The sequence below is a fragment of the Ziziphus jujuba genome, chromosome 3, assembly GCF_031755915.1.
Source record: "Ziziphus jujuba cultivar Dongzao chromosome 3, ASM3175591v1".
NCBI lineage: Eukaryota > Viridiplantae > Streptophyta > Magnoliopsida > Rosales > Rhamnaceae > Ziziphus > Ziziphus jujuba.
In genome coordinates this window covers 5,056,143-5,080,682 of record NC_083381.1, presented here as the reverse complement: position 1 = coordinate 5,080,682, position 24,540 = coordinate 5,056,143, and the positions used below count along the sequence as shown (strand labels likewise).

Sequence of the window (24,540 nt, the reverse complement as noted above, 5' to 3'; positions counted from 1 at the left end):
GAAATTGCTCAATTTGAACATGACTAATTTATTAACCGTGTCAGAAATTTTTAATCCGAATACAATTCATTCAATAAACATATAGAATCTGAATACAATTCATTTAATAAGCATATAATCTGACATAATCAGTATAACTTGTTTATTAAATGGATTAATTTGGACGAATATAATTCGATTATATGAAATTGATCTATTTATACGAAATTGATCTGTTTATACGAAATTAACTCATTTACACAAAATTGATTTATTTACATGAAATTTAACCAATTAAATAAATTAACTTATTTAAATTAATTATTTCATATAAAATAAAAATAATTTAGTCATTAATTAATTCTAAATTAAAATATATAAGTAAAATCATATAATTATAGTTATAAATCTATACTAATATAACATATGATATGACAATATAACAATCTCATATAATATTTAAATATATATATATAAATACGTATAATAAACCTAATACTATTTCTTTAAAAATAATGTAATTTTTTTATTAATAATCATGTTTTTTATTTTGTACATTTCCAATAGTCGGCATATTAACTTTTATTTTTTCGATATCTATAAATCCGTATATGTATTAAATGTATTATATTTAAGTAAATAAATATTATTTTAATAATTTTTATTCTTTATTTTTTAATTAATAAAAGAAAATTAATAATACAATAATTTTGTAATTTTGTAATTTAGTAATAAAAAATATTAGTTAAATTTTATTAATAGTAAATTTAATATGTTAAAGTTATAATTTAAATAGGTTATAATTGTATCCATACATTCATTGACATTTTAATTAAATAGATCAATTTGAATCAATTTCAGATTGAATGGGTCAATCCAAAATTGATACGTTTAGGTAAACGGATTAATTTGAATCAATTCGAATTAAAAAAGTTAACTCTAAATTGATACGTTTAATACAAATATTAAACGGATTGTTCCAAATTTAATCCGAATTCATTTTATAATAAATTAAAATTCATTAATTTCGTGTTGTTTTTGAATCATGTTACCTTGTATCATGATCTAAATTGTCATTTCTATTTGCAAACATAATTGAAAGAGAGAGTAAACACAATGGGATCTGTTGGCTTTGTTGGCCATGAATGAGCTGCAGATACAGGTAGAACGGAGAAGAAAAAACAGAGATGGAAAGAAAAGAGCAAGAAATAAGCATGTGTGTGCATTGAAAGAAGAGAAGTATATATATATATATATATATTAAATGTAGGTCGATGTATGCATAAATCTGCCTTTCCTTTGATTTGTTTATCGTTTTCTATCCTTTATATATATATATATATATATATCCAATGACCAGCAAGCAGAGTCATAAAAATGAAATTATCTTTTTTTTTTTATAATTTTTTTTAGTAAATCAACAACTAGTGAAAGAAGAAAACCATTTGCATAAATTTGCATAGGTTTTGGGTATTTGGTGTTTGATTTTTCTTTTTCCCTTTGAAGATTGGTTTTTTGTTTTTATTTTAATTTTTGGGTTGAATATTTGTTGAATTGTTGGGTATTGGTTGTTTATAAATTTTGAGGTTATTTTTATTTTTTTAAGTAGTAAATAAGGAGCATTTTTTTTTTAAGGGAATTAAAGATGTAGTATATTTGAACTTATTTTATTTTATTAAGGATAAAATAAATATATATTTTTAGTTTAGGAAATAAAAATTAAATTTTATGTGTATAAAATATTGTTTAGCTAACAATTTGTATAGTCCACACTTTTTGAAGGGAATCTAAATTACCCTTTTACTCTTAATAAAATTCAATTGCCTTTTAAAAACTTTATTCTTTTTTTTCTTTTTTTTTTTTTTTTGTACAACAATTAATTTGAAGGCTGAAAAGTTTTTTTATATTGCTAATTAAATTTAACTTAAATTTTGTGATATTTTTTTTCTTTTTTAATAAAAATTCTATTATAATTTTAATTATATAAGTTTTTTTTTTTAAGTAAGTTATATGTTTGACAAATATATTTGGTTAAATATGTTTGAAAATTTATAATATATTTAGTTAAATATATTTGATAAATTATAATATATTAAATATATTTAGTCAAATATATTTGACAAATTATCATTTAGTTAAAAAAAGTTTATATTAAAATGATGGCATAGTTTTTTTTTTTTTTAACTGAAAAACTATCACATAGTTTAAATAATTAGTTAAAAGTATAGATAAATAAAATTTTCAAATCTTCAAATTAAAGTTTTGCAAAATCACAAAAAAATTTAATTTTAGCAAAAGGAAAAAGAGGAATAAAATATTTAAAAGTAATTTAATTTTTCTCAGATACAAAGGCAATTTAGATTGCCCCCATGTAAATGATTTACTAGAAATATAAAATATATTTTTATATTTATCTTAAATATAAAAAAATATAAATGCAATATTCCCAAAAAAAAAAAGTTGCATTTTCTTTCCCCAAAAAAAAAAAAAAAGTATATCTTTTGAACAATAAAAATGGACTAGATTATTCTCCTATTATTTTGGTTGCGTTGCCCCACGAGTAATATTTTAAAATAGAAAAAAACAAAAAAAACTCATTTACTCCCCTTAGCTTCTATTTAAATTCAATTGGATCCCATTAGTTTCAAAAATCATAACTTAGTTCTTGGTTGGTGTCACATAATCATCTATCTTTTTCACCGTCACATTCAAATTCTCTGAACTAACATCATTCAAACTTTCTATAGAAGTGTAAGTGAATGTTTATAACATTAATGAGATCTGGTTGAAATATAGATAAATCTCAAAGTGATATATTCCATTAAAGTAGGATTAATTACCTCAAAACCACTCAAATCTACGTATGTCCCTTTCTTCAATTATATTTGCCTGATCTTGTAATTTAATTAGGTGAATTTGGTAAAATTTTAGTTATGCGTATAGAACTTTTTATTTTATATTATTTTATTATGTTCTTAAATAATCATCCAAGAAATTTATATGATTAGACTAATATAATTGAGAATCATAGATTGGGATGATTTCTTTGTAGTTTTAGATTTTTATTGGCAGCATAATAGGTGAAGTATAGTTCCTTAAAACTAAGATAACATTCATTTATACATTTGATTTAACTCAAATGGCTTTAATAAATAAAAATTAAATTTTTAGGGTATACTAACCACACTACAACATGAATAATATATATATATATATATATATATAAATATAGTTTATATTCCAAATATACTCATTAACAAAATATCATTACTACCATTAAATAATATGTTTAGTGCGGATTTTGTAACTTGAAACATGGAAATTTATGAAATGATCGGTATACAAATACCAGAAGAATTAAATATATATATATATATATACAAACACACACACACATTTATGATCTGTTTGGTATAGCTGATGAAAGTAGAAATTTGTATAATAGAGTTTTTTGAAAAAGAATTTTTATTAAAAAGCTAATAAGTGTTTGGTTGTAAATAAAAACAACTGCATTAAATGCTCGTTAAGCTGTATTAAATATTCATTAAATTTTCATATAAAATAATAAAAAAAGAGTTTTTTTGGAGAAGTTTAAAATTTAGACTTTTCTAAAACAGTTTAAAAAAGTTTATTTTTTTGTTCATTTTTTTGTCAATAAGGCAAACATAATTATTTTTTAATAAAAGAACTTTTAATCTTCAAGCAGAGCTTTTAAGCCAAAAAAAAAAAAAAAAAAAATCCTACTAAATAGAGGCTTGGTGTCTATTTGGCAAAGCTTTTTTTTGGACAAAAATGATTAGTTTTTTAATAAAAGCTATTTTTTAAAAAGATCTATTATATAAAGTTTTATAAATTAAAATTTTACTTTTATCAGCTATACCTGGTTGTTTACAATTCGTATAAAGTGTCACAAATATTCTAATGAAATATCTTGTATATGAAAATCAGATTAGTTTATTTAATTCAATAAACACAAGCTGGAATTCCATATTGAACGTACAAAGGTCCAATTAATACTTGCGATTGAAGATTGAATTCCACGTTTCACATACCGAATCCATTTTTTATTAGTTTGTAAAATTGCTATATATTTTATTTTAGATTATGGAGCAAAAATAAAATTATGAATAATATGTAAAATGTAAGGGAATATCACATTTGGATTTTTTGAAATTTATATTAATTACAATTTAATTTTTTACATTTTTAAAATTATAGTTAACACCATTAAAAAGGCATATATAATATTACTTTAAAAGGTGAACAAAATAATAGATCAAAAAATAATAACTTTTTATAATTTAACAAAAGGATTAAATCAAACTTAGAAAAAGATGAATAAAATTAACCCAAAATGTAACAGTGCCAACAATTCTATTAGTATGTTTAGAACCAATCTCTATAAATTCCTTTTTTTTTTTTTAGAATAATAGGAGGATTTAAGCGAAATTTAATAGTAAAAAAACTACAGGTTTGTTCCTAAAAGAAAGAGCATGATATACAAATGCGTTTCTCTTTTTAGGCTATAATCCTTTAGGAAATACAAGTCTATCAACTTTAAACAAAAATTTAATTTCTATAATTATGTAGCATAAATTTTACTTGAAAAATATAGTGTAAAAAAAAATTATCTTGTTTTTCCCATTTCATGGATATTTTCTATTGGGTTTTGGATTTGGGGGGAATTTAAAACATGTGAAGGGCAGATAGACACTTGTCACCATCTGAGTATTGCATAGAATATATATTTATCTATATTTTATTTTTTCTTAATTAAGAAATTAATTAATATTCCATCCTCTCATTTTTGTTAAAGATAAACCGGTTAGGGAAAAGCAACGAAGAAAGTTCGCTCAAGAAGAAAGGAAAAAGGATCCAAAAAAAAACCAAAAGCCGCATTTTCTTTTTTTCTTCTTCATATTAAAGAAGAATGAGTAGAGCAACGGTTGGGTTACTGAGCTCGGCAACAGCCGCAGCAACCACCGCCACGTCATCCTTCAGTCGTAGCACTTTCGGTTTCGGCGTCACAAACTCACCGCCAACTCCTTCTACGTCGTCAACGTCTTCTTCTTCTTGTTCTTCTTTCTCCTCCTTAACGGTGTCGTTTTTGCCTCGCAATTCTTTATTGTCGACCACCACCACCAGAAGAACGCCTCGTATTCGCTGCGAGGTGGCTATCAAGTCCGACTCCAACACCTCCTCCGATTTGTCGACGCCGTCGCCGCCGTCCTCCACCACCGAAGACGCTGGCGATGGAGGAGCCAAGATCGGAGCTAAGGTTAGAGTGAAGGTCCCGCTGAAGGTCCACCATGTTCCGAGAGTTCCGGAGGTAGATCTCTCAGGGAAAGAAGGTGTGCTGAAGCATTACGTTGGGGTTTGGAAAGGCAAGCGAATCTCCGCCAATTTGCCTTACAAAGTGGAGTTTTTCATCGAAGTTGAAGGTCGTGGACCGGTCAAGTTCTTTGCCCATCTCAAGGAAGATGAATTCGAGTATATTTAGTATATAATAAAATTTCAACCGCAACTAATTTCACCAGGCAAATCCTCTTATCTCTATAATCTCTATGTCTCTATCTCTATATCCCCTCCAAAATTTGAAAAAAAAAAAAAAAATGAAATAAAATTTTCACAGCCTTGAGGAGTGATGTTGTATGTAATGTAAATTTTACAACTTTGGATTTTTGGAATTTGCTCTAGTGTTTATTACTAGAAATGGGGTTGTGAGTCTGATTATTTCCTTGATTGATTCTCTGCTGCTTTTCCAATTGATATTATGAGAATCCAATCCTTTATTTGCATGTAGATTGTAATTGATTTTAGGCTTAAATATGTCTAAAATTGTTGTGCTTGGTTTGGGGCTATATAACTTGCGAACAATCACCAATATGTTCAAAAGGGTTGGTGCTTGATTGGGTTGATGGTTGATTGGGTTGATTTTAGGCTCACTTTTTTGCACTTTGAAAGAGGGATGAGATTGCTCATATGCAGCTTACTCATTTGATTATGAGAATTCAATCCTTTTATCTGCAAATAGTTAGTAAATACCATAATAATCCTAATGGTTGATATTAGGCTCAAATATGTTCAAAATTGTTTGTGCTAAAGTGCGTAGATATATATATATATATATTGTTTTTTTGGTATTTCATTGTCTTATTTCTATTTTGCTTGTTGCACGTCTATAGTGGGTGTCCAACCTAACCTTCAAGTCTGTATTGTATTGTATATGAGGCAAATTACATGGGTTAGGCACACCATGAATTGGGGTTTGCTCTCAGTTTGATTGCTGTGTCATGATTGGTTGAGATATATATTATCCTCATTTCTAGAAGCTTAAGTTTTATTCCCTATGGTCATGGATTAGTCTAGTGTGTTAGTTGAGCAGTTGTGTGCTTAACTACTAAATGGCCTTCTACTACATCTTCAATTTGGACTTGTCTTTGGTTTGAACCAAATAACTCTGAGTATTATGCTATAAGCTATCTAGTATCCAAGTTATAGACTTGGTAGTGATTAGTGCTTGAAAATTGGTTATTGTTCGAGTAATGGCAAAAAGCCAGAGTACTCCATCTGGTAGGAAATTTGCATCCTATCTTCAATTGAATATGGTCATTTATAATGGGTTTTAAGGGGTGTTGCCTCCTCTCTAGTCAATCTTTGCGTTGGCCTGATGACTCTTAGCTTAACTGACAAGCAGTTTTGCACTTAAATTTGTTTGGTCTACAGCACCCGTCCAAACTCTCCCATACTACTGTTTTGTGGCTGTTTATTTACTTTCCACTATTTGGAAAAGTGCTGTAGATGCTTGAATTTCTCCAAGCAACTAAGGGTCAATATATTGCGGTATAATAATTAGATAATTTTGCTTCGCGAAACTATCTGGTTGAGAACGAAGTGGAAATGGCTGTGGAAATATTTAACTGAAACTGAACGCACAGTCTAGAAGCTTGTAGTGAGAGAGGAACTGGCCAACTGCAGTTCTGTTCATTGCATCCCAGTGACATTTCGGAGAGTGCATAAGTTAGTTTCCTACCGTTAGCTTTCCAACGGATGGCGGCTAGAATGTGGCCATTTTTTTGCATAGCAACAGTGAGAGGGATGAAAATTTCTTCTGTGTTAGTGGACAAATTGATGATTATTTCTGAAAATTACTTAACAACAAGATTATACATACATACATATACATACATACATATATACATATATATATACACACACACATTCGTACTTTGCTGTATACTGTACACATTAAAGCCGTCGGTTTTGGATGCGGTCCACATGCGGACCGTCTGCATCGTAGAATTCCCCTCTATATATATATATATATATATTCCCCATACTCAATGGGCTGCTGGTCTAGTGAAAAATTAAGCTGGTCGTGAAAAAAAGGGCATAAGAGTAACTATTTGCATTCCTGAATGATCAAGCCATTCCTACCCATTTTATAGCTGCAAGGATGGGTGATCATCACGAGTCATTGATTTGCTTTCCAAGTATAAAAATTGAAGAGAAAAATAATTCACATTCAAACTTGGCTTGGCTTCTAATAAACCTGGCATTTTGGTTGGTGACTAACATTCTTGGCCTAATGTTGGGAGTCATGTTTAATTTTGGGTCAAATATTTTATGCATGTTGTCAGTCTATCACGATTCCTGATTTAGATAACGATGTCTATGCGATGATTATCCATTGGATGAATTGGTAATTGTCGTTCGAATTTAGATCTATAAATCTCCTTTTGTTGGGAGTATTGCACTTTACCATCCTCTAGTTCGAGGATTGTACAATTTTAGCCTTCTGATTTCTCTTTTAAAAGCCACTGCCTTAAACCCTCAATTTTGATATCTTTGCACATCGATCCAGTTGGATTTGATTTCCAACTGGACACTAACCTTCCTTCTAAAAGTGGCTCACTGCACGCTAGAGCTTGTTAATCACCGTGGACGACAAAGATGGCGTAGAAAAGACCAACTTGAACAAAGAATCCATTTTGGAAACGAAGATGGGGTTTTGGTGAAAAAAATGATCAGGCTATAAGTCAAAAATTGAAAAACAACAAAAATTTCTATTTTATTAATAAATAATTATTGGATAAAGAATTGGAAAACAACATTTAATTTTTTCTTTTGAATCTTTTTAAAAAAAAGCTATTTAAAAATACAATTAAAAAATCTCCATTGATGTTGATTAAAGCTTTACATTTTTTTATTTATTTTTTTTTTTTTTACATTGGAAGTACTGACAATTAAAGAATTTAGGTTTTCATTTGGAAAGTATCAAAATTAAGAGAGATTGATTATCAGAATTTAATTTTTTGAGAATTAATTTTTCTCTTAGCATAATTGATGAGTGATAGAAAGTTAGGATTTGTAAGTAATTAAATTTAATATTATATAATAAATTAAGAGTAAATATGTATTTTAAAAAAATGTTAAAACTATTTTGTCTGTTATTCCCAAAATGACATTTTTATGAGTGAGAATAACTTTCCCATATTTGTGGGAATCTAATTTTTTATATTCATATTTTTCCATCTCATACTAAATATCCAAACAAAATAAAGTTATTACTTTCCCAAAAAAATTAAATTTTGATTAACTTCATTGCTATCCAAATATGTTGTAATGGATACTAGTATAGATTTCATGCGACATATGATATGTGTAACCACAATAAATGACTTCAAAAATAATCTATGATAATTAATCATATTCAAATCAAATTAAATTAATTAATTGTATTTTTTTATGATGAAAGACTAAAAACCAAATCCTAAATTTGTTATTAATCTTATAATTTTTATTGATATTATTTAGTAGTTTTGCAAAAATCAAACAGTTTGGATGTCTCTTTTAATTGTGTCATCATGTGATTCTAAATTTAATTTAGAAAAATAAAGAAAATATGATAATAAAATAATAAAAATGATGCAAAATAAATCTGATAAAAATTAGACGATTATATTAATTTGCAGAAAACAAATAAATTAAATATTCTTAAATACCTTGAAAGAAAAAAAATATTTCAAATTTTTTCCATCAGTAAAGTAAAATCATATTAATTATGTAAATTATTTAAGCAAAATTATGTATATCTTTATTATTTTTATCTAAATAACTATAAATAATTTTATCAGAGTGATTGTTATGGAAAATATGATATATCTAAATATATATATATATATATATGTACATATATGTTGTAAATATACAATATCAGTTAATTTTCTATATGAAATATACGTAATCAAATATTTATTCTATTATTTTCACAATAAATTTTATAAAAAATGAATAAAATCCAATATATAAAATATCAATTGATTTTTATATTAAATATTCATAATCAAATATTTATTTCATTAATTTTTTATGTTTTTAAAAGAAAACTTTAAGTATTTATATGATGACATATAACTAGATTTTTATACAGAACATCTAACTTTTATATATAATATAAATTAAAAACTATTTTACATTAAAAATTGGAAATTCAGCATTGTATAATCAAAACAAAAAGCAATTAATTTCAAAGTTATAAAACCGTATTGTTAAAGTGATTTTTCTTTATCTATTGAAAGTGCGGTGGTCTCCAATGATCAAGTCAGATGTCCAAGGTTTTATCCAAAAAAAAAAAAAAAAAAAAAAAGTCAGATGTCCAAGGAGTGGATTTTGAATTAAACTCCTTGATTGCAACAAGTTTGTTCCGTTGAATGGGTATATGATGACATATAATTTCCGCCGCATAGCATATATCTCATGAGAAATCGTACTCAATATGCATTTTCATGGTTTTTGAAAGAAATGATAATTGCTTAAATATAAAGAATAACTAATCCTAAAAAATAGATAAATTTTATTAAAATTTTTAGCTAACACAAAAATAAGAAATACTCATTTCATTCCATCACCTAATCCAATCTATCAAACATAACTCAAATCTTCACTATTTCATATTTAGGATATATTAAAATTGCAATCAATAAAATAAAAATATGTTACTTTACAATGTCATCTTAGTAGATATTTTGATAAATTAGTTTTAGCATTACTCAAGTTGGTTTGTGTTTAGTAGTGTTATTCTCATAATTTTTTTAATTTTTGAGAACAATATATATAACCGACCATATTTGTAGGTATGATGTAGTTTTCCTGGGTGGGCCGATACTACATTTCCCTTCCAATTTCCAACCTCCAATCCCAAGGCCATGGCCATGGCCATGGATGAAACTCCAACCAACCAAATCAAGGTTCGAATCGTTTCCAATTTCAACTAATAGATATGGGCCATCAAATGCCGGATATATATGCTACAGCTGATGGAACACATTATCACATAATTAGAGACTAGAGAGAGCCTCTCGATGTACATAATACAAAAATAAATAAACAAATAAAAGTTTCAATTATCATTCACTTATATTATATACAATACCATACAAACAAAAGCCAGCGTCAACATTGCTATATACCAGTTCATTGGGTCCACACAAACTGATAAATAAATATCTTTACAAAATAGTAAAAGATAGTTTGCTAAAGTTGAAAGAAAAATAAGCAAGTTACTACGACATTTTTCAGAAAACTGGGTTACGGAAATGCTTTAAGAGTGTCTTTTAGATATCGCAATGACAAAGTGATAATCTAAAAAAATTTGTTTCAATTAGATCTAATACTTATATCCCCTTCAAAAACTTTACGTGAAGCAAGCAACGCAATCCTTTTTTTTTACTCTCCAATTTCCATTATTCAAACTTCTCAATGAAATCAAGTGTAATCGGCTACTTTATTAATGCATATGTTTTTCAAATTTTAACTTTTCTTTTATATATATATATATTATTTTTTTGGTTGATAATTTAGTTAAAGGTACATAATGTAATATATATATATATATATATAAAATAATAATATAGTATCTCAAATAACTTATTGTATGTAACTTTTGTAGTGATTGTCATAATGTCAAATCCATTTAGTTTTCGTAACTAAAGGTAGCTTAAAAATCTCATTACATAACAAAAATAACATCATGAATTTCAAAGTTGTCATAACTCAAGGTAGCTTAAAGATCTAATTACATACGAAAATAACATTATAAATTTTAAAATTAGGAAAAAGAAATCAGTCTTTTTCAAGGGGAGAAGTATTTGACATAGTCTAATAAAATTGAAAAACCTGAATTACTATAGCCTATAGCAATCCTACTCTGCTAGGATCTGAACCATATAAAATGGGGAAGTGATGAGTTGGTGTAGTAGGGTTAAAGATTTCATAAGATGGAATAAGAGGAGATATAGTTGTCATACATTCCTAATTCCATATAAAATGTAAGATTTTGAATTGGAAAGCTACAACTCTGTTTTTGAAGTTTTTACTTTTTATATGATTGTAATGAGAGTGTGGCTCCCACATATTTGAACAAAGAAAGTTATTAAAAAAAATCCCACATATTTGAACAAAGAAAGTTATTAAAAAAAACACACACACACACACACATACACAGAGGGGAACAGAAAAAAAAAAAGTAGTGTAATGGAGAGTAGAAGAGGATTATTTAAGTTAACAAAACAAAAGTAAGAGATGGTCAAAATTTAAAATGGAAAAAAAAAAAAAAAGAAGGTACGGATGGAGGGAGAGAGTTAATGAGAAGGCAAGTAAATAGTGAGTGGGGTATGGTGGGGGTGAGTGGTCCATTCAAGTTTTGATTTTGATTTGGGGTAGGAGGGAGAAAAGGCTCACTCGCACCACCTCACCTCATTTTTATTATTGTTATTATTATTTTTTAAATTTTATATATTTTTTAAATAAAAGTATGGATAAAATAGTAAAATTAAAACATTAACTAAAACGTTGCTGATTTTAACACTGTTACTAATAGTCAAAATGTAAGGAAGGTAAGAATAAAAAATAAATAAATAAGAATTTTAAAAAATAAGCATAAAAGGTGTTATGAGGAGGGAGATTTGATTTCATTTTCATTCTCTGCAAATTCAGACTTCTTTCTTTTACTTGGTTGTTGTTTCTTTATTTGAATCTGAGAGCATTTCCATATTTTTTCTTCTTATTATATATTTTAAAAATATATATTTTATTATTGTTGGGGTTTTTGGTTTTTTTTTGGTGTGTCTGCTTCCTCCAAACCACTTCACCTGAGAGCAGAACTGTCTTCTCCAATTCCTTCTTTTCTTCTTCTGCTGCTGATGCTTCAGTGAGCCTAAGAGGCTCGGCCAATCTCATGTAGTGGTAAATCTCAGATTAACTTCTTTTCATAATATTTTGTATCCAAAAAATAATATATATATATATATATATAGATTTATATCTTTTTAGAGTGTGAGGTAAGAACAAGTCACTGAGAAAATCCAAGGCAAGCAACTTCAATGTCAAGAGCAAGAAACAGCGACAAGGGCTTTGCGTTGCTTTGCTTTTCTTTGTTTTTGTCTATTTTTTCTTGATCTATTCTCTAATTTAGAATTTGTTTTTTTCCCTCTTTTTTTTTCAGAAGCAAAGCGATATACGCATTTTGGGTTTCCTTTCCAGATCTGCACCCAAACTGCATCAAAATCGGATTTTGAAATATGGGACTCGGTGTTTGCGTTTTTCTATGACTGCCCACCACCGCCATTGTTGTTTTTTTCCTAGAGGGATTTGTTATTCCTGTCTATTACATTCTCAATTGCTAGGGTTTTTTTCTTTGTGGGTTTCTCTCAATGACTACAAAGCGCGCTTACAAGCTCCGTATCCTTTTCCTCCTCCTTTATTCTTCTCTATTTATTTATTTATTTATTTTTTGAAAAAATGTTTTATTAATATTTATGACTATGAAAATGCGGTACATTTTGGTTGATCCGTGTAACGGTTAGCCTTAACCAGTGTGTGCCTCCAGAGGAATTTGTAGCGCATAGTGCCGCTGTCAACTGCCTCAAGATTGGCAGGAAGTCTTCGAGAGTGCTTGTCACCGGTGGAGAGGATCACAAGGTCAATCTTTGGGCCATTGGCAAACCCAATTCCATTCTCGTATGCTCTTTCTTTTCCTTTGTTTTCTCATTGATATTTTTCTCATTTTTTAGTGGTTTCTATCTGCTCATTGTGCATTTCATTTCCAAACCCACACAATATTTGGTACAATAAATAAGCAAGAAAAACAAACAAACAAAAAAAGACTGTAGTTTGACTAGCAGTGGTCTGATGGGTTCCCATTTGTGTTTTAGTTCAAGCAGCATGCTCCACATAGGTTAAAATTCAAGTATGCCAAAAGTTTGTAATGACAAATGAAAGAGAACATTTTTCATGTGTAAGATTTATATTTCCTGGTTCTGAATTTGTTAGTTTTTTAACACTAATAACCGAGTTATGTTGCTAGAGTTTGTCGGGACATACAAGTGGCATTGATTCAGTCAGCTTTGATTCTTCGGAGGTCTTAGTTGCTGCAGGAGCTGCAAGTGGTACAATCAAGCTTTGGGATTTAGAAGAGGCAAAAAGTATGCTTTCAGTTCACAAAATATTCCAGAACTGCAAAAAAATCTAAATACGAACCTTGTGTGCGTTGCATTATGTTGGGTGATTGTGTTTATTGTTATATTCTCAATTTGATAGTTGGAGGTTTTCTCTTGCATTGCCATTTTGTTTGCAGTCGTTCGTACGCTTACTGGTCACAGATCCAATTGTATATCTGTGGACTTCCATCCCTTTGGTGAGTTCTTTGCATCGGGTTCTCTAGACACAAATCTCAAGATATGGGATATAAGAAAGAAGGGGTGTATCCACACGTACAAGGGCCACACTCGAGGAGTCAATGCCATCAGATTTACCCCAGATGGCCGTTGGGTTGTATCTGGTGGAGAAGACAACACTGTGAAGGTTGGAATTGCATTCTTCTTGTTAATTATTGTTCTTATTTTCGTTCTTTCTTTCTTTATTTATTTTTATCAATTTTCTTTCAAAAAAATATCTGATTTAGATATCTATTGTTTATGTAGGCTATCTTTTAAAAGCTATATGGTCAACTTTGTAAAACTTCAATAAAAAAAATTAATACATGGACCAATTTGAAAGTATGTTTTAGTTTAGGGTAACATTTATTTGAAAAAAGGTTTAGGGACTAAATTGAGACATGTTCTAAAGTATAGTTATCCCTTTATTTCAATTTGGCACTACTATAGACTGCATGTGTAATTAATTTAAACACAATTTAGTCTTTGAACTTGTAGGAATTTTCCTACATATAGTTGTCTCAAGTGAAGGAACTAGTAATACTTTTTTTGTCTGGAAACACTTTTAAGTGCATGTATGTTGTGAATGTGTGTATCTAGACACACATGGAGTTGATTTAGCAAAAATGAAGGGCCTAGTTTCCATAAACTTTGTAATTTCAGTATTTTCTCCATGTATGACATCATCTGCCAGCAAGTTTAATATGATTTTGGAGGTTTATAGCAGATTTTATCATTTTAACAAACTTTAAGCTCTAGCAACTCTTCTTACAGGCTTCAGAACAGAATTTTATTTTCTATTAGGAGTTCCGACAAGAATTTATTTCAGATATTTGTAAATTGGATCTCTTTAATTTTTCCATTCTTGAAACGAATTACAACTCCATAGCTTTAAACCTCAAGTTCCCATATATTAAAGCCCATGGGATCAGCAAAACATGGATAAGTTCCCAATATGCCCTGTGTCAGGATTATTGCGTGGTGATGGTCAGGTGCCTGTAGGGGCATTCCGATGGAAACTTGATTGGTGGTCTCTAGAGTCTGAAATGCATCAAGGATATTGCATGTGCTGGCTTTTTGTACTTTTTTGTTTGTTAAGTTACCATCAATCCCAAAGATTTAAGCTGTTAGGAAGCAAGATGTCACTTCCTTTGCTTGGAAGTCCATCGTATAACAGGATAGAAAGTGGGCCTTCCACTTGCAGTATGAAAATTAACAAAAATGAGGATTAACATGATTTCAACATAAGAACTATTAGAAAACAAGATTTTAATACAATGTTAAGTTATTGTTGATTCCAAAAAGTTTAAGCTATTAGGAAGTGAGCTCAATTATGAATATCAAGCTAAACTTGTAACACAGTGTCAGCTGCCTTTTTATATATATGAAAAGAAACAACCCATTACAAGTCTTGTGTTAGTCTTTTATTAAATAGAATCCTCCTCCTAATTTGAGAAAGAGGAAAAGAATGGCTTGGATGTTGATGGCTACCTAGATGTGCACAAAGAATAAGAATTACTACTGGATATTTGTCGTGCTATTTCATCAATGAAGAAGGCTGGTTTTGGTGCATAGATGTGCGTAATTGTGAAAGTGCACGAGTGTCATAAATAATCTAATTAATTTGAAATATGTACTTGCTTTATACTGAATGGGACTTACATGGTGCACCATTTAACAGTTGTGGGATCTCACTGCCGGGAAGCTTCTTCATGATTTCAAGTGTCATGAGGGCCAGATTCAGTGCATTGATTTTCATCCCCATGAGTTTCTTCTGGCGACTGGTAGTTATTCTATTCCATTAAATGCATATTTCATTTTAACTTCCTGCGATTAAAATGCTGTCTGTGTCATCACTGTTGTTGTTTGTCCCATGATGTATGTTGTCAATACTCATTGCTGTCATTAATTAAAACAGTTAAAAGATCTACATATCTCCTTATTTACTGTTTTTGAGTGAAAATATTTATATTTTTGTTCATTTTCTTTCCCAGGTTCAGCGGATAGGACAGTTAAGTTTTGGGACCTTGAAACCTTTGAGCTAATTGGTTCAGCTGGACCTGAGGTACTTTTACATCCTAGGCAGTACTACTTTCTTTGCTTGAAACTAATAAAGTTAGAATTCCATGTTTCCAACGCATGAAGTATAATTTTCTTATTATGAAGAGAATCAGTCTGATTATAGTTGTCTATTTCAGACCACTGGAGTGCGTTGTTTGACTTTCAATCCCGATGGGAGGACCCTACTCTGTGGACTGCATGAAAGTTTGAAGGTGAGCTCCAATGCTAGTTCTTACTGATTGGTCTAATGAAATTATGTCTGTTCATTCTTTAGTGTTTTATAGGTTTTCTCATGGGAGCCAATTAGATGTCATGATGCTGTGGATGTGGGATGGTCTAGATTATCAGATCTTAATGTTCATGAAGGAAAGCTTTTGGGCTGCTCATTCAATCAGAGTTGTGTTGGAGTATGGGTTGTTGATATCACGGTATTTCTCAAACCTATGCTTCAGATTTGCTGGATTTTCTTGTTTCATAGTTCTAATCATGGTTAGTCTTAGTATTAAGCTGCTGATATGCTGCTTGCAACTCTTTACCTCTTAAACAGCGAACAGAGCCCTCTACAATCAGTAACACAAGCAGATTAAATGGGCGTTCCGAATCTAAATCTTCTCCCAGTGGGAATCTGTCACTAGTGAATGAAAACAATGCCAAGTCTAATTTGGGAAGATTCTCTGTTTCTCAAAGTACAGATCCTTTAGCTAAGGAGACAAAATCTCTTGGAAGATTGTCTGTTTCTCAAAATTCAGATGCTGTAAAGGAACCAAAAGTTTTGACATGTAAGTAAATGATTATTAATTTTTTAGTATGTTACCATTCTTGCTCATGGTATTTTTTTTGGTTGAATATTGTTTTTTGAAATAATTACTAAGTTGCATATGCACTCCTGGTTTTGTCGTAATGCAGTTCCTAAACTTTTTATTTTTATTTTTTCAAAAATCAATGTCACTGATGGAATATGACAGTCTTAATAGGACCTCTGTTAGGTTCTCTTTTCCATTTAGTCGAAATTGATCACCTTATACATGTACACAGTCTACATGGACATATATCCTAAAATTAAATATTTGTTGGAATAAAAATGAAAAGAAATGAAGAAAATGATATATTATGCTTATTTGAGAAACAGTTGTTGTAAATAAATTCTTTAATTCACATAAGTATTCTCCATGTAGACTGTCTTTGTAGATGCCAGGTTGCCAATTTCTTCAAGATCTAATACAAATCCTAGGATAATGAACTATTTTACAATATGTTGTACTTCTGGAAGGAAAAAAAGGCTTAATATCCCAAAATATAGGGGTGATTATTGTAATTATCCATTTTTCGTTTAAGATTCTTAGATATTTGTTATAAAACGCACCCTCACAAGACGTATATCATGGTCATGGATGCTGTATTTAAGTCACTGTTATGCTTTTCATTGGTTTGTTTATCGTTTTTAACTATCTATTTAAATGATGCTTAGATTTTCTTATTAATCTTTTCTTACTCTGGGTGAAGCCATGGGAAGTGCACCTGGTACTCCTCAAAGGATTAATGTTAATTCCACCCCAAAGACTATTCCAGCCAGTTCAATGGCACTACCTAGCACCACAACCCTAAAGAGGAATTCTGCAAAGGCCCATTCAGTGGCTAATGTTCCAACTTTTAACAAATCAGATATCATTCCTGTTATTGTGCCCAGAACTAGTATAAGATCGGATCTTGCAGCTGAGTCCAGAAAGGAGGGTGGTCTGGTTGCAAGAACAATGCCACTATCTTTGCAGTCAAAGGCAACTGAGTTCCGAAGGTTTCCAAATAGCAGAGAAGAAGTGGATAAGCCTACTGTTCCTGTAGTTTCTGAACCCACTCCTAAAGTTGCTGAATTCAGCAGTGTTGCAGATAGAAATTTTTTTCCTGCAGTTACAAGCTCAACACATGGAATATCTACTACTGCAAAAGATGAAAGATGTAATTTATCTGGAAAGCAAGAAACAAGTTCAATGATGGAGCCAACTGCTAACTGCGAGCCTGAAATTTGTATGTATTTAATTTTTTGGAAGTATCATTTCCTTTGGATCTTCTATCCATAAAATTTCAAAATAGTTATGCTTTTCCTCTGGTTGGTTATGTATTTAATCTTGTCTGATTGCTTATTTATAATTAGTATATGCTCAATGACATGTTGTGGCTTGGACTATTTTTGGTTTTTTCTGGTTTGTCTATCATGTGTCTGGGTGTGTTTGCTTTGTTGAGGTCTGAATATCGGTTTGGCACTTTTTGTTATACCATGCACCATGACCATAAATATTTCCATCCTTCATGAGATAGATTGGTGACCATTCATGAACTTGTGTTGTGTGAAAGTGAAACAACCAGGCCATTAAAAGTATGGAAGTGAAACAAAATAATCTGTACCTTATTTATGATCCTTTCCCTAGGTTTTAGAGAACAATATTTTATTACATTTCAATCCCATATTCCCTGCCATGTTCTCAGCTTGTACTAAAGGTTGTCAATGACAATGATTCTTGGGAGAGTAAATTTTGGGGAAACATGGTTTTACCTGGACAAAAATGGAGTCTCAAGAAAAGAGGTATTACCTCAAGGGTGATGGGACCCTAAAATTTAAAATGCAATTGGCATTCACTAATCACATTAAGGGAACACATACATCTTTTTGCATTAGTATTGATATTATCTGGTGCCTTTTGCTGTTCTGCTCTGCTGCCCCAACTTTAAATTATTTATTTACTTGTAATTTCTGTATGGATGAATGCCTTCTAGTGTGCATGTGCTTGGATATTTGTGTATGAACACATAAATATACTTTAAGACTGACTATTGCATTGTGAAGGCTTAAAATCAAGTTTTTGTATCAGATGAAACTCGGGGGCACAAGGTGAATAGAGATGCATACCCTATTGAAGCTCAAAGAGGAGGTATAGGCATAGCCTTTTTTTTTTTTTTTTTTTCCTTTTAAAAAAAAAATTGATGCCTGAGTAATTTACAGAAGTATAAATTATAGAATTTTTGGGTTATGAAAAACTTAGGAAGGACGCGCACAATTGCTGTGAATTGGGAGAAAAGAGAAAGATATTCTAATTTTGAGGGACCTACGTCCAGTGTTTCCGATGCAACAGTATCTGCAACAAATGTGCTTCCTCCGAATGCAGTACGACCCCTCTTCAACTATCTTCTGCCATTCTCTCATTTTTTTTATTTCTCTACAATTGGGCAAGTATCACATTTTATGTTGGAGACCTTTTGGTGGACTCAAGACTGTTAGTCAATTTTTCAAGAATAAAATTCAAAATTGTTTAAACACAATTGCAAATTTAGTACTTATTTCCAAACTGTTCCCTTTCTCATGGTATGATAAATGTGCTTCCTCTGAATGTAGCATGACCCCTCGTCAATTTTCTTCTGCCCTTGTCTTATATCTTTTAGTCCTTTATAATTGGGCAAGTATCACATTTTATGTCAGAGACCATCTATGGTTTTGGTGGGCACATGACTATCAATCATTTTGTGAAGAATGAATGACTCAACATTGTTTAAACCCAATTGCAAATTTAGTGCTTATTTTTCAAACTCTTTGCTTTCTCATGGTATGATATTATAGCACATGAAATTAGCCTCCATTTGTTATAACTATTAAAGGTAGAGTTTTGTGAGTGTTCTAGCAATAGATTGTTTCCTAATAATTTTCATTAAATGGCTGTTGATGGTTAGGTTAGCAGTCGAAAACACGTTATTTCTATGCACTTTTGGATTTGTTTCAAAACTTATAAGGATAATATCGTAGAACTGAAAATTTTCTTTAAAAGAAATAAAGGTGCAACATAAATCCATTTAGTGGCTTTCAGTAGAAGCTTAAATTTTGGGATCTCTATGTCCAACATTAAGTTTTTCAGATCCTAAAAAAGCAATGAATTTTCCACATTCAAGAAAGCATATTGTTCTAGTAGAGTTTCTGATCAGTTAGTATAAAGATCGTCCAAATCAACACTTACTGCCATGATAGTATAAACAATGATTTTATGACAAATTGTAAAAAAGGAGTATAGTTTGCTATATTCATGACACTTATAGTTTGATTTTTTGTTTATTTATTTAGTATTATTTGTTGGGACATTTTATATAATATTTTTCTTGCATTTGCATTTTCCTGTGCTATTAGAAGTATAAGCAGAGAGGATATCCTCTGTCAACTGAAAAGGAAACTGTATCTGCCAGTGATGAGGATGCTATGGCAGATGTCATGGAACAACATAACCAATTTATCAGCTCTTTGCAGTCTCGATCAGCCAAGTTGCAGGTGATTTTTATTGAAGTTTTAGCTACAATTAAGAGACTCATGTGAGCCACTGTTTAATCATTGTATCTTCTCATCCTTTATAGAATTTCCTTCGTATTATATTCTGTTCTTTGATTAGACTGTCAGGTTGACAGTCTAATACTATAATGTTATTATCAGGGGATGTAATAGCTGAACATTTTCATGATTCTTTGCAGATAATTTATAGATATTGGGAAAGGAATGATGTTAAAGGGGTCATTGTTGCGATGGAAAAGATGGGTGATCATGCTGTAAGTATAGTTTTGGATTGTAAAAGTTCCTTTTTTCCTTTGACTTTTCCTTTTTGAAAATTCTTGATTGTGGACCAAATCCCTTTTTAGTTTAGTTCTTTGTGGAGCTGTTATTTAATGTTGATATTGTTACTTCTAGGTCGTTGCTGATGTAGTTAGTATTATGACGGAAAAAATTGACATTGTCACGCTGGACATATGCACTTCTCTTCTGCCAGTGCTCACAGGCCTTCTAGAAAGTAACATGGATAGGTAAAGATTTACCATCGTTTTCTTGCTGTTTGATGTATTTTTGATATGTGATCTGCAATGTCTTAAGTTTATGTAAATTGTTATTTCTCTTTTCATCCAATCAGCTTTAATTATTTAGGAAAATGAATCTCTTTGTCAAGCCACAGTTATTTTACTGGTCTTGTTTAACTTACCATACATAGTTGGGCCTGTTTCTTTTAAAACTTATGTTAGCGTAAGAATAGCATCTATATCCAACTTTTTTTGTTTTTTTTTTGTTTTTTTTGAGAAATAACAATACAGTATTGCAAGTCATACTGAGGTACAACCCTGTAGCTCTTTTGATTTTGGGTCAAATTTGTTTTTTCTGTGCAAATAATTTTTGGACATCCAGTAAATCTAAGCTGCTTGTAATTTTCTCTTGTTCTTACCATGAGAGGTTCACAGGCTTGTTGGAATGAGCCATTGTCAGCTTTTCACAATCAGATGAATTTATGCCTCAGTAGTTTGTAATAATGGAAATGAAATAATGGCTGATCATAGTTACATCTGCAAGTCTCTCATTGAGTGATCAGTTTTTAACAGCCTGACCATATATATAGGCATTTAGACATTGCTCTGGAAATTTTGCTCAAGCTCGTTAGAATATTTGGTTCCATGATCTATTCAACAATATCAGCATCATCATCTGTTGGTGTGGATATTGAAGCAGAGCAGAGGTGTGCTTTTTCTTGATGTCATTTACATTTTTTTTCTTCCACTTTTTTGACAATAGTCATTAACAAAAACCGAATTCCTTGCTGTTTTTCTTCCAATGGATTTCATAGACTGGAGCGTTGCAACGTTTGCTTTATGGAGCTTGAAAAAGTGAAACGATGCCTGCCTAACCTTACCAGGTTTCCTTTTTAGTTTTACAGTCTCCCTTGTTTTGCAATTTCGTTCCTTCTGGTTGATGCTGATTTCTTCTTTGTTTTCTATTTTATTCATAGAAGGGGGGGATCAATTGCAAAGTCTGCACAAGAGTTAAATCTGGCTCTTCAGGAAGTTTCATGAGAATGGAACTTGAAATTATTTCCTGGCTTACAAGAATTTCCGTTGGTTGCTAAAGAAAGAGGGAGTTTATGCATTTTGTAAGTTGTAAACCTCTCTTCTATGCAACAACACCAGATGGTTTTGACTTTGGAGTCTCTGTGTCTATGTCTGCCCCCGGCTCAGGTCCTGCCCTTTCTTGTAAATTCAAATTCTTCATGGCTAAGTGGAGGCATTTAACTAGAAAAGCTAATTCTACTTCCTTTACTGAAAAAAAAAAAAAAAAAAAACCCCCAAGAAAAAGGCTAATGGACAAACGCACTCTGACCTCTGTTTGAAGAGTCTACCACTTGATTCAAAAACAACTCTAACCCCATAATCAATATGACTATTTGTAACCTTTCAGTGCCCGTTGATGTTGATTCAATTATTTTTTGAATCTCTGTAAAAGAGATGAGCTAGCATTGGCTTTTTAGTATGATCTGTCTTTCTTGCATATTTTCTTCTATCATGTGTTTGTTTGATTGGACCAACTCAATTTTTCTTGGCTGTGATGGGGGATAAGAGAACATGCACAAATTATTTCATATAAAAGACACTCCAATTGTTTTTTATAATTATGACGACTAAAAATTTAGGCTCCGAGACTTGAGCATTATCGAATATGGGAAAGCCTTGTGGTTTGAAACCTTTTGCCTTGCAAAGTTGGATTTAAATTTATCCCAAAGGGTGCGCCTTTGGGTTTGATCATGGGTGGTTTATAGATTTTGATGGTCTCTTTTCCATCAGCTGCAAATTTTAATAGTAAGTGGTTAAACGCATATGGCATAACATGATCGAGATGATGTTTACATATTTCGTTATTTCAGTATAAATTCTTCAAAACCACAAAAATATGCAATAGTCCTACTTGTTTTCCTTATCTCATTTTGCTTTTATGTTTTCACCAAATTTTTTGTCACTGTACAGTACTATTAAATAAGTAAGAAGAGAAGCATATGAACCCTTAATATAAGAGATTTTATTTTTTTTGGTTTGATAAAATATTATAAAAATTAGAGATTTCTTTATTTTTAAATTATTACCATATCAGCCCTAGATATTTAAGTAAAATCAATAAATATTTTCTAATATGTGCAAATATACAATATTTTTTCAATCATCTTGAAGAATATATTGATATATACGGCAATTTGAAAGGGGTAAAATAGAATCAATGGTAGCAAACTGAACCAATCCTGGAAGAGGAAGAGGAATGGTATTGTAATTACTTGTACGTCTCTTGTTTAAAACTACGATAGAGAAAAATCATCTTCTGCCTGTGGTTGGTCAGCTTATGCTTGTGTCACTGTATGCAGGTTAGCGCCCTGCATGTATATGTTAGCATCCATAATAAATGGTTCGATGATAGGCAATATAAATGGTCTAATGATAGGTAGGAGATAAAAGTTCTAGTAGTAGATATCAAAAGTCTTACACTGGCAAAAGAATTGATTCGAAGCACGTAGAGGTTGGCGTACTGCACTACTAGGGTATTTGACGGTTTAATTAGTTGGTGTATGTAGTTGAAGAATTTGTATAAATATATATACAATAATATTCTACTAAACGTCTGATTACATGTAATTTATTAGATATATTATCTTTGATGACATAAATTGAACTTAAATCCATAATATAAATATAGAATAAAAATTTTCAATTAGAATGTAGTATGTATATAATATGTACTGTACTATTATAATGGTCTTGCATACCCATATTATTGTGCTTGTGGATCAATAATTATATGTAATTTATGTGAAATAGTCCGATTCTTGTTAGTGAGAGATTGGCTAATGTCTTATGGTATGCATGCGAATCCTCTATGGTAAAATCATATATATATATATATATATATGCGTGTATGTGTGTATTACAATAAATATCTATTCTATTTCATAATGTGTGCATTTAATAATTTATACACGTATTTTTTTAAAAATAAGTATGTGAAAACATTACATATTTTTTTTAAAAAATATGTATGTAAATATTTCAAAGAATATGCATATAGTAAAATCATATATATTTGTCATCCAATTACAATTCATGAGATGTATTATCCAAATAACATATGGTGGACCTTGACGCCTATATCATGGAAGTTGATCGCCTTTTAGGGCATGCAGGTGCAAAGAAGTGCTAATAGGTGGTTAGACGTCTGCCATTATAGCAGAACTTTATATACAATATGAAATTGATAAAAGATATAAAAAAAAAAAAAAATCAATACTCATTTTTTATTTTTTATTTTTTGAAGTCAAAGAACACTCACATTTAGAGAAGAATTGACCAAACGAATTGACTTAATGTGCATAATTAATGTTGAGAAAGAAAAGTAACCATTTTTTTCATGTGAGAGAGAAAAAATTGAAAATTTTACCGATTAGCGATGAAAGAATTAAAGGCTTTGAGGGACTGAAATCTAAAAGGAGGTTATAACGACAGATTTGCGTTACTAGTCATTAATATTATTAAACTTTTAGTCTCTGTCTGGAGGTCTCTCCAAATCTCTAATACAATCTGCGACTTCTTCAGTTTCAGGTTCAGAATTCTGGTTTGGTTTTTGTTTGGATGCTAAGAAAAAAAGCTGCCACCCCACCCACGGATTTTTTATTTACCTCACACTGCATGACAAACCCAGTCAAAATCGCCAACGTGGAGGTTTATATTCACTACATCTACAGCTATATACATTTCAAGCCTCCTCATATATTAAAAAAATATATACTTATATATATATATATATATACTTTTGTTTTTTATTTTTAAATTATTTTTTCTAGGTCAACAATATACATAAGTACTTGGAAGTTTTGTTTTGTTCTTAATTAATTTTGCTCCATTTTCTTCTTATTGAATGCCATATTGTATAAATTATATTAATATTTCCAAAGGAAAAACAAAT

The 24,540-nt window shown here is 30.4% G+C and overlaps 2 protein-coding genes across 6 annotated transcripts; both read left to right on the top strand.

The window, feature by feature from the left end:
• Positions 1–4,788: 4,788 nt before the first annotated feature.
• On the top strand, positions 4,789–5,710 carry LOC125423599 (ferredoxin-thioredoxin reductase subunit A1, chloroplastic). The gene has a single exon (XM_048478244.2). The coding sequence runs from the start codon at positions 4,910–4,912 to the stop codon at positions 5,477–5,479; it is 570 nt and encodes a 189-aa protein (XP_048334201.1). The 5' UTR covers positions 4,789–4,909; the 3' UTR covers positions 5,480–5,710.
• Positions 5,711–11,951: 6,241 nt separating this feature from the next.
• On the top strand, positions 11,952–21,883 carry LOC107421987 (katanin p80 WD40 repeat-containing subunit B1 homolog KTN80.4). 5 transcript variants are annotated; one of them, XM_016031364.4, is made up of 19 exons: positions 11,952–12,225; positions 12,485–12,720; positions 12,869–12,999; positions 13,346–13,463; positions 13,616–13,842; positions 15,376–15,478; positions 15,689–15,759; positions 15,893–15,967; positions 16,040–16,183; positions 16,303–16,534; positions 17,259–17,777; positions 18,620–18,679; positions 18,791–18,912; positions 19,924–20,058; positions 20,256–20,330; positions 20,470–20,582; positions 21,164–21,280; positions 21,389–21,457; positions 21,554–21,883. In XM_016031364.4, the coding sequence occupies exons 2-19, from the start codon at positions 12,693–12,695 to the stop codon at positions 21,612–21,614; spliced, it is 2,400 nt and encodes a 799-aa protein (XP_015886850.2). In that variant the 5' UTR covers positions 11,952–12,225; positions 12,485–12,692; the 3' UTR covers positions 21,615–21,883. The 5 variants fall into 5 exon arrangements, with proteins under 5 accessions (XP_015886850.2, XP_015886849.2, XP_015886848.2 ...); XM_016031363.4 differs by having other exon boundaries at positions 11,953–12,225; positions 21,551–21,883; XM_016031362.4 differs by having other exon boundaries at positions 11,953–12,225; positions 19,921–20,058.
• Positions 21,884–24,540: the final 2,657 nt, after the last annotated feature.